At 37.7% G+C, this 10,539-nt stretch overlaps 2 protein-coding genes across 2 annotated transcripts in view; both read left to right on the top strand.

The window, feature by feature from the left end:
- Positions 1-8,301, top strand: part of LOC105620291 — a 23,566-nt gene extending 15,265 nt beyond the window's left edge. Inside the window, exons 4-13 of the mRNA XM_012201795.1 lie at positions 1,525-1,650; positions 1,920-2,159; positions 2,873-3,001; positions 3,882-4,011; positions 5,596-5,718; positions 5,967-6,056; positions 6,587-6,710; positions 7,280-7,498; positions 7,665-7,756; positions 8,161-8,301. Of these exons, the coding sequence (XP_012057185.1) occupies positions 1,525-1,650; positions 1,920-2,159; positions 2,873-3,001; positions 3,882-4,011; positions 5,596-5,718; positions 5,967-6,056; positions 6,587-6,710; positions 7,280-7,498; positions 7,665-7,756; positions 8,161-8,301 (1,414 nt within the window). The remainder of the gene's footprint in view (positions 1-1,524; positions 1,651-1,919; positions 2,160-2,872; positions 3,002-3,881; positions 4,012-5,595; positions 5,719-5,966; positions 6,057-6,586; positions 6,711-7,279; positions 7,499-7,664; positions 7,757-8,160) is intronic.
- A 354-nt stretch (positions 8,302-8,655) lies between these two features.
- Positions 8,656-10,539, top strand: LOC105620290. Its single transcript, XM_012201793.1, has one exon. The coding sequence runs from the start codon at positions 8,656-8,658 to the stop codon at positions 10,537-10,539; it is 1,884 nt and encodes a 627-aa protein (XP_012057183.1).

Raw genomic sequence — 10,539 nt, 5'->3', positions numbered from 1 at the left:
CTCTCTCTCTCTCTCTCTCTCTCTCTCTCTCTCTCTCTCTCTCTCTCTCTCTCTCTCTCTCTCTCTCTCTCTCTCTCTCTCTCTCTCTCTCTCTCTCTCTCTCTCTCTCTCTCTCTCTCTCTCTCTCCTCCCTCCCTCCTCTCCTCCTCTCCTCCTCCTCCTCCTCCTCCCTCCCCTCCCTCTCTCCTCCCTCCTCTCCTCCTCCTCTCTCTCTCTCTCTCTCTCTCTTCCTTTCTTTCTCTTTCAGTTCATCTATTTCTCCCTTTTCCTTCTTCTCGTCATCTGTCCACGAGTAAATCTCGCCTCATCGACGTGCAACGTTACACACCGATCAAACCATCGCAACAAATGCGAAGGTTTACCTCGCCGATGTCATTATCGACCGACATATCGCCACGTGCAAATCGTCCAAGGCGGCTCATACCTGTCCGAAGGATCGCATGCGGTCTTTTTTTAGATTGTCACTCTCGAACGGAGGCGAAATCTTCTCCAGACGAAGGTGACAAGCAAAAAGGTACCGCGATAAATATTGAAATCAAAAGATATAAGATTGCTCGTCGTTCATTAAAAACATAATTCTATGTACAGTTGTCATGTCTTCCTTTTACTTCTTAATATATATATATATATATATAAAATTCGTAATAATATAAAAATTCTCTTTCTGAAAAGGAGTTGCAGGAAAGGAAACAGCTCGACGAATGTCAAGCTTCAAATATTATAATTTCGAATGTTATGTTCAGGCCTTGTAAGATGAGACCAAGATGAGATTATGATCAATCAAATCATTCCATGTGCGATGCACGATGTAATTATATTCGTATCGCACACTACGTTAATAACAACTTGTCTCCACAATAAGATCAATATTTGAAGATTATCTTTTTACATATAGCCAGAGACTGAAGAATTGCAAACATCTAAGAGAAAAGTTAAATAATATAAGACGAATATTTGTTAAAACCAATATATCTTTTAAATAAAAATTTTTATAATTTTTATAAATATAAATAATTATCGATTTTTTTCTTAATGTTCGTTCCCCCGCTCACATTCTTCTCAAAATTAAAATCTCTCTCTCCTCTGCTGATCGAAAACATGTATCTAATATTTTTTTTTTAAACGGCATTTTTATGGTCACGTGATAATGTGGCATTACATTGAGAAAAATTTTTAATTTAATTTAATTAATAATAATGAATGAACCAGAAGATTCTGATCATTCAAAATTTTGATTATTCTCAATTAAAATTATAATAGATTCAACTGAAAAATTTTGATTTGTCTATCTTCAATCAGAATTTTAATTAATGCAACCAGATTCTTTTTCCAGTATATAATCGTATATCAGACTATCATTAGATGCGAGAAACGAGATGTTATGACTAATATATTACAATAATGTCATTCGCGTTTACTTTAGCAATTCTTCCACTCTTCTTCAATTACATTTTATATTCATTTGAGAGATAACTGATGCAAGCGACAATTGAGTTGAACGCAAAGTTTATTTGTTTCCCGCAGGCAAAAGATAAGTTCAGAAGAGAGCAGTATTTTTGAAGTGATGACATGGTACACGAACGTGAACGCCGCTATGCTGGATCACTTGACTAATCAGATTAAGGAGACAGATAACAGCGGGGTGTGGAGGTAACGCACATTATTATCGTAATCCTTCTAAAAGATTGGGAAATAACGGAGACAATAAAAGCTGGAACATTGTATAACACATAATGCAAATAAAGCATAAGAAAATCAACAAATCAGAGTCTTTTCATGACAAGGAAGGACATGAAAGACTTTGATTGATTTATTTTCTTATACATTATGCAAGATTCTGTGCTATCGCCTAATTCTGGATCTCTTGGTAAAAAAAAACATAAAAATCCGTACGAATACACGAGACTTTTCCATTTCAGGTATCTAATAGCTTTCAAGAATCTCCTGCGGAGCATCGAGAGCCTCGGTATAGCCTCGGTGGAGGGAATCAATTACTTTGGCCGAGGTCGCCTTTTCGGTGACAACTACATTAATTACGTTCGCCACGAAGCACTGGGCCGTGACCTTCTGAACGCTGCCCTGACATATGTGCCCTCCCTGAAGAAGTTTTACGGCGAACTCACGCGCACCATGCCCGAGTACGGCAAGATCAAGGCAAGGTAAAAACATCTCTCGCGCTTCATCTCCGCGTGATCGGTATGACGCGGAAAAGTCTCATATGCAATAAAATTACTGGCTTCGTTCATATCTTTCGTAATATATTTAGACGGAGGGAAGAAAATTGCTCAAACATAATAAGAAAACGCGACATAATAAGATTGCGATATAATAAGAAAACAGAATTTGTTCTTACTTATATATACTATACTTCGGCACGATTTTACCGAAAGATATGAACGAGGCTAGTATTTAAAATTTTGCTGGATACAGATCTGAAAATAATTTTGTTGGAAACTCAAAAAGTAAAAAATGATGACTTGTTGTAAAAAATTTTGATAGTTCTTAGCAATCTTTGACTTTGATTCCACAATTAGATATATTTTTAAATTTGTATCTAGTAAAATTTTAGATCTTTTAGTAAAATTTTTTTATACGAGGATATTCGATGCACGATGATTAAAAGATGAAAGATGGATACGTCATACTTTAATTACAATTTTGAAAAATTGAACATATACTTTATGTGAGCATACTTATTGTAATAAAAAATTATTCTTTGTATTCTCGTGAGAAAATGTAGATTATCTGATAATTTGATAATTTAGAGGAAGTGTTTCGTGAAGGCGCCTTTATGAGCGTCGACAGCGTAACAAGACAATGATAAATTATGGCATAAGAGTAGGCGGACAAACGTTTTGCATTCACTCCTCAGACGGAACGAGATTCTACGGAATGAAAAAAGGGAGTCGAGTGTAGACGACGCAATCGCTTACTTCGATTCAATGGCCACTTACATCGATGAACTGCGTAAGCTGCAGCGGGAATTGCGACACATGATAAGGTAGCGAATCTTCATAATGGAATTGTCTCTTTGTCTCAACCCCTCTCTTGACAAGACTCATGAAACGGAAGACCCATCCGGATCTATCTATCAGACATCGGATATTCGCTAATTGCTATCATTATTAGGAAAATATCGATCTTTTGTTCGGTGAAATGGGATAATTTCCAAGCGAAACCTCTCTTCTTACAAATTACTCAACGCGCGATTAATCATAATTTATTTCGAAAACGAAGAATATCTAACAATTAGTCACACTTGAATAAATTTATTTAATTGGGCTTTAATATATTACAGTATATTGAATTAACATTCTAATAACAAATTTTCTCAATTTTTTATTTCTGTCAATCATCAGTAAAATTTAATAATTCCGCTAATGCTCGGTTTCTACTAATGCTTAACTTTAATCTCAGCTCAACTAACTCTTTATCTTTTTTTAATTTTGAGAATAAAAAAAAGATGAAAAGTAAGTTGAACCAAAATTAAGATTAATCTAAGATTAAGATTAATCTAATCTAATCTATATTGGTAGAAATGGATATAACTCTTGTATTTCAATCAAAAACGATTTTGCTAAAGCTCTAGATTTGAATTTTAATAAAGGTTGAAATGTAATAGGTTGTAATATGTCAGATCAGTTAAGGTTCCTCTTTCTCTCAACAAAGTAGAATTTTTCAACACTTTATTTTTATCTCAATAAAATTTAATAAATTTATTCACATCAGTCATTTGATTCCGAATAGATGTACTCGTCGAGTACAATAAATGTTTTACAATACTTATTGTTAGTTTTGCAATTTTTAATTATTTTTATATTATATTATTTACAAAGAGAATACAAAGTACGTTGACCATCGTGTGATGCTATTTTTGTCAGGGATTACGTCAATTCGACATTACAAGATGCGAGCAACAAGGAAGTCGCGGGGATCGCTATCGTCGTTCTGGTCCTGGTGGTATCTCCCATCATTATCATACTGATGCGCAATGCTGTCGCTACCATTCAGGTTCGCGTTCGACGATTCAAAGCCGTCGATTTGATTTTCTTTCATGCTTATACATGTGACTCTTTCATACGTGGTGCTTCCAGTGATTTGTATACAGGACGTAACGCAGATTTTAATTTTCATCTCAGATTTTTTGCCAAAATGTAATAAATTTAGAATCTAATTATTCTTTCATTAAACTAGCTATTTTGAGAGTACATATCTTAAAAATATCTGAGCAATAATTTCCTTCTATCTAAGATAAAGATCAAATAAAATTGTTTTTCTCGATCTACACAGTTGGAAAATTTTGTTACATTTATGTTACAAATGTCCACTCAAATTTTTATGTTAATTTAACACAAGATGAATCTATTAGAAAATAATACAAATATATAAAAAATTAACCAAAATGTAATATGTACATGTGTATTGACATAATTTGTAAATTTTTCACAGAAGCATATTTTTTAAGTAAAATTAATATTTATATGTTAAATTATGTATTTTATTTATTTATTTTAGAATTTATGTTTGAAAATATATTATTTTTATTTTGTTTATTTACTTATTTATAAACTGTTTCATTTTTATTAAGAAATATATAATATTAATTTAATACACAAAATATGCAAATAACAATCATATTATATTAAATTAATATCACATTCGAATATGTTAAAAATTTAACACAAAATTTTAAAAGGTATTTGAATGGACTGATTTTAACACAAATATAAAATACTTTTTACTGTGTAAGAATATAATGATTAAAACGGACTTTCTATATTTAAAATAATAATAAGAAATAAATTTCAAGGCTAATAAGAGTCAGCGCGGAAAAAGGGTTGCGCATAGTTATCGATAAGTAGAATTATTTCTTCATAACTGTCTTCTTTATTTACTATGTAAGGATAAATGAAAAAATTTAATAATTCTTTTTATTACTATTCATTTAAATTGAATTCTAATTAGCGACAACACGGTTCTTTTCGATCGTATGTTAATGTTAACTTTGTCTGGAAGCAGAATTCACGAGAAAAGCCATAAAAAATTTTCGCGACCGCGCGAAATTACTTTGCATCGTGACAAATCCTATAACTCGATTCCGAGCTCTCGAGACCACGAGGTCGTCGACAAATAAACGTCGAGCGTCGCGTGACTGACGTCTCAATGGAAAACCAGTTGTTGAAGTCTAGGTCGCGATAAGAGAAGTTTCAGTCTTTGAACAAAAACGTTTTTATCGCTCATATAACTTTCGTTCTACTTATAGAAGAAATTAATAAGCAATATTAAGACGTCAATCGCCAATTGTTATTAATGATTAGTTCTTCGCGAAAAATACACACATTTTTTATAAGAATCAAATCTTTTTTTGCAATATTAGAGTAATTCATTTCTTTCCATTTTAAAATACATACACATAATTAATTTCATCTTAAAGTTCTAATTATTTTTTAATTTTCCCGCATTAAAAAAATTTGTTTATATGTATTATTAATCTTAAAGATTATCTTTGCTTTTGTAACACTATTACAAATCTTAAATCGTTTATAATACGTTATAATACGTTTGATTATTTACAGATTATTTGATTAATTACAGATGTACGCCGCGAATTTAGCTCAGAAGGCACGTGAGCTCAAACGCGAGAAGAGGAAGAGCGACACATTGCTCTTCCAAATGCTTCCACCCAGCGTTGCCCAACAACTCAAGCAAACTCAGCAGGTCAATCCAAATTAATATAGAATTTCAATTTTTTCAAAAATATTGTAATCTTCGAGCAAATAAATTTTTGAAATGGAAAATTTTTTATAATCCTCAAACTTAGCAATATCATTAAATGCTCTTTCAATTTAAACTTTTGTCCCAAGTGACGCTTTTTCTAAATAATTGATCGTGAGGAATAATATATTTTTTTGTTAATTTATTTGTCTGCCTCGTTCGGTGGATCCATAAATTTTTTCGCCCATCAGGTACCGGCGGAATATTATGAAGCGGTGACCGTCTACTTCAGCGACATAGTCGGTTTTACGGAAATCGCCGCGGAGAATACGCCCCTCGAGGTACGTCCTCATTCATTTCTGTTCCAATGGGAAATTACTGATCGATCCCGAGTTTCCAAATTACGCGAAAGTTCTATCGTGCAATGTTCCTGCTCATTACCACAGTGATGAAATTGCGCGCATACCATACAAATTCCCGCTGGACACGCAAGGATTATCCGAATCGAACGCAACTGCTCGTCTATCATCCTATGTATCACTCTCATCTTATCGTATCATCTCGTTTTATATATATATATATATGATATATAAAAAAAAGTGATATATAAAATGATATATAAAATGAAAATGATATAATACAAGTGATATAATACATATATATATTTAGGATGCAATTCATAATCAGTGCAATTCATAATTCTTATATTTAAAATCGTCTTAGGATGTCATAAACCAATCAGAGCTGTTTTATTATCTTAAGATATTATTTGAAATGGTTTTGTGAAATAAGAAGAATAGACTATGAATATCAGCCTCCCGTTTTCATAGGAAATCAGTGAAAGACTAACGAGTATCCGCATTCCTTTTAGGTGGTGACGTTCCTCAATTCGATCTATAAGCTATTCGATGCTCGCATCGAGTGCTACGATGTCTATAAAGTGGAGACTATCGGAGACTCCTACATGGTCGCTTCTGGTCTGCCCGTTAGAAATGGTAAAAGTACGAAACATCCCCCAGCTCTGCATGTTGTCTTGAAGCATGCAATTTTGGAAGTGATAAGCACTTCCTTTCCTCCCGGATTCTTCGTGCATATAAATTCTTTAGTTTCTGAATGAATAAAATATAAATGTTTTCTTTCCAGTCAGCAAATCTGTTGAAAATAAATTTTGTCAAATGCTTGCTACAAATTTTATCGATAAAAAGACACCAAATTTGATACAAATTCTATTGTATCTTGCTGAAAACAAATTATCAACAAAACCGTACAAGTTTGCTGAAATTTGACAGCAAATTGACGGTAAGATCAGATCTTTGCTTGATTTTTGCCGACAATTTCCTGATAATTATATCAGTAAACTTTCGGCAAAACATATGAAACTTAATATGTGGTCATTGATGACAATTTGCTGAAATTTTCGATCAAATTTGTCAGTAATTTGTAAGTTAATTACTAATATTCCACTAACTAAATTTTTTGCATTCTACATTTCAATGTTTGCTGTTTTTTCGGATTTCGTTCCTCACTTAATATCTCTTCACTCGCGATTTCGTGTCTTTCTCAGGTGATAAGCATGTGTCTGAGATCGCCACAATGGCATTAGATCTGCTGGCGGCTTCGTCCGTATTCCAGGTGCCCAAACGTCCTGGTGAACGGTTGCAAATAAGAAGCGGAGCCCATACTGGACCTGTCGTGGCCGGTATCGTTGGCAGCAAAATGCCTCGTTATTGCCTCTTTGGTGACACCGTAAACACTGCAAGTCGCATGGAATCGACTGGCGAAGGTATAAATAAAATTAACTATCAATGGAAAAATAATTCTTCGCATTTTTCATCTTCTTCATATTGATTTCAGCGATATTATTCTTCATATTATATCTTCCACTTAATGTATTTTTTTCTTTCCATATTTCAATGTATTGATTAATTCTTTTTGCTGTTTCATTAAAGCTCTGCGAATTCACATCAGCTTAGAGATGAAAAAAGCTCTTGATGCGGTGGGCGGTTTCAAAATCGAACACCGTGGCCTTGTCGATGTAAAGGTATATTTTAATTCTTTATTTATAACAAAGGAAAATATATAAAATCCAATGCAATTATTTGTGCGTAAATTATTGTGTATATTTATAATAATTAATATGCATTAGTCAATAAAATGCATCATGACAACAATCATATATGCGTTTGATTGATTAATGTATATATTATTGTATATAGTATTATTGTATATAGTATTGTAAATACGCACAAATACTCTTTGCACAAATACTACAGAAATTTAATACTGAATTTAATACCGGCCAATACTGAAAGATAATACTTTTCCTCAATTCATCCTCCTTTTCTCAAAAATACCAATTAATTATATAATTTATTTTTTCTTTATTATTAATTTTTGAATAATCTCTTTTAGCATGTGTTTCATTTTTGATTGCTCTTTTCGCAGGGCAAGGGCCTCATGGATACATACTGGTTGGAGTGCAAGGACGGTGGTATCGCACGCGCCGCCGAGCTCGACCTACCGTCATTCTTCGAAGATGTACGACCAGTCTTCATGCGGCGCCTGCGTGAGGAAGGTACCCTCTGATGCGAGCCATATTCCCGCCGGGACCTTTGGTACCTGAACCGACGCCCGAATCCATGCATCGTCCGGCTGTCCCAGCCGAATTTGATCGACCATCTGAAACGACCGGGTCAGGGCCGCAAGAACCGGTTGTCTCATCCGAATCTGCATATCACGCCCGTCAAGATACCACCGCAGTCACAATCCAGCATCGAATCCCAGGATTCGGGCACCTACGAATGCACCCGTTCAACTACTCCCTGTCCACCGAGTTACTCGCCCGCAAGTCAACGCAGTCGTTACTCGCAGCCGAACCTACCGACTCTGCTGATCTCGTACGACCGGCGATCGGGCGGTTCGCCAGACCGTCGCATCCGTATGTCGCAGCCCACCCTCAATTCCAGCCTGAGCGGCATCAATTCGTTCAATTTCAGCATGCACCGTGGCAGCGGTGGAGGCCGTCTATCCTATACAAGTCTACGTGCTACTTCGGGCGACAACAGTATCAACGAAGAAGAGAGGCTATCGACACCAAATGTGCATGCTCTGGGTGGCAGCGGAAGTCCCCGTGGCAGTTTGACGATGGAACGAAGCTCGTCGCGACTTTCGCAGCCGGACATCCGTCGGTTTGCCTTGCGACATGATAAGCGCGAGCGATTGTCGCAGCCCACTCTCGTCACCGGCGACTATTATCCTGGTCGGACGCAACAGCGACTGTCCCAACCGTGTCTCAGTAGCGGTATCGGAATGCATTCACCCTCGCCGCCACCTTATCCTCTTAAACATAAGAGATTCGGGCCTGCTATCCTACAGGTAAGCCAGCGCGATCGTCTCTCGCAGCTGGACATCGGAGCTAAGTATCGAAATATCAAAGATCTGGGCGGTAGTGCCGCTCAGGTAAAGTTCAATCGCGATCGGTTCTCGATACCGGAGTTAGAGACGCAAAACGACCTGCGATTGATCGCCGGCACGCCCAAACAACGCTTCAGCTTAGACAGTCAGTTGACGAAGCAGCGTTTCAGTCTAGACAGTCAAGACAGCTGTAAGTCGCGGCTGCTACCAATCGCCAGTTCGCCGATTTTCGAGCATCAGCAAATGAAGACCGAGGAGCTCATGGGGTTGACATCTGACAGACTAAAGAGTCCTACCTGCGAAGGTCTGCAAAGCGTTATTGTAGCGAGCACGTCCCCGATCTTTCCACCCGGTGAAAGACGATTTCTCGCGCCGGATTTCCCATTCACAGGCAGAAAACCATCGAAATCACCGTCGCCACCCAAATCAGAAATCATTCCATTCGGGAAGACTGGGCGCGGTGGTAAACCACCGCCGATTCCGATGCGGGAGAGGATGTCGGTGCCGGAGATCAGAAACTCAAGCTTACGTCGGTTGCTGGATCCACCTGTCCGACAACGGCATAGTATCGCCGGCAACTTAAGGCAATCGCTGTTGTCACCGGTGAAGTTGCCAGAGTTCAGCATCAGTGCTAGCAGCAGGAAATCACCGCGATACTCGATCGATGATGCGCTCGAGAAACTGAAGAGAATCGAGAAAGAAGAGAATAGACGAAACCAAGAGACGAGCGAGAACAAGGAGCAGGAAGATAAGGAACAGGATCAGCAACAACAACAGGAAAAAGAGCCGAAGCACATTCAACGGCATTATTCGTACACGTACGAGACGCCCGGCAGTGACGAAAGCGGCAGCGTTTCGACGCTTGGCAAGCTAAGCGTGGGAGGCACGCCGAAGCGCAAGTTCCTGGAGAGCAATTTCGACGAGAACGAGCAGGTGATCACGACGGTGATCGAGACGGAGATACCGATGATCTTGCCAAGCACACCCGGCAAGTATGCGAAGAAGGCGCAGGCATACTCGAGTGAGACACCCAAATGGATCCGAAAGTATCTGGAGAACGAGAATTCTCCGAAGGTGGGCAGAAAACCCTCTGTCGGTAATCAGCAGATCATCAGGTCGAATCGCAGGAGTAGCCGCAGAAAGAGCTCGCTGGAATCGATCGAGACAATGACGAAGAAGCCAGAGGAGAAGATCCGCTCCAAGTCCGCTAGTTGCGAGGAGAGGACTAAGGACATTACAGAGCAGAAGGGCGTAAGGGAGACCTACGTGAGAATCGTGCCATCCAATAATGCCCAACAGGAGAATAGGTATGAGGTTGGCGTGGAAACTACCGCGACCTCGTGGACGAAAACTGATAGCAAGGGTCTCTACGGTGATGATACCGATACGGATGATTCCACATCGATCTAA

The sequence above is a fragment of the Atta cephalotes genome (genome assembly GCF_000143395.1).
Source record: "Atta cephalotes unplaced genomic scaffold scaffold00025, whole genome shotgun sequence".
In the NCBI taxonomy this organism is placed as follows: Eukaryota; Metazoa; Arthropoda; class Insecta; order Hymenoptera; family Formicidae; genus Atta; species Atta cephalotes.
Note: the sequence above shows the minus strand (reverse complement) of the source record. Positions and strands in the feature narration are given on the sequence as shown.

Excerpts from the sequence above, each read along its gene's own strand:
- LOC105620290 (XM_012201793.1), top strand. The coding sequence starts at position 8,656 with ATGTCGCAGCCCACCCTCAATTCCAGCCTGAGCGGCATCAATTCGTTC.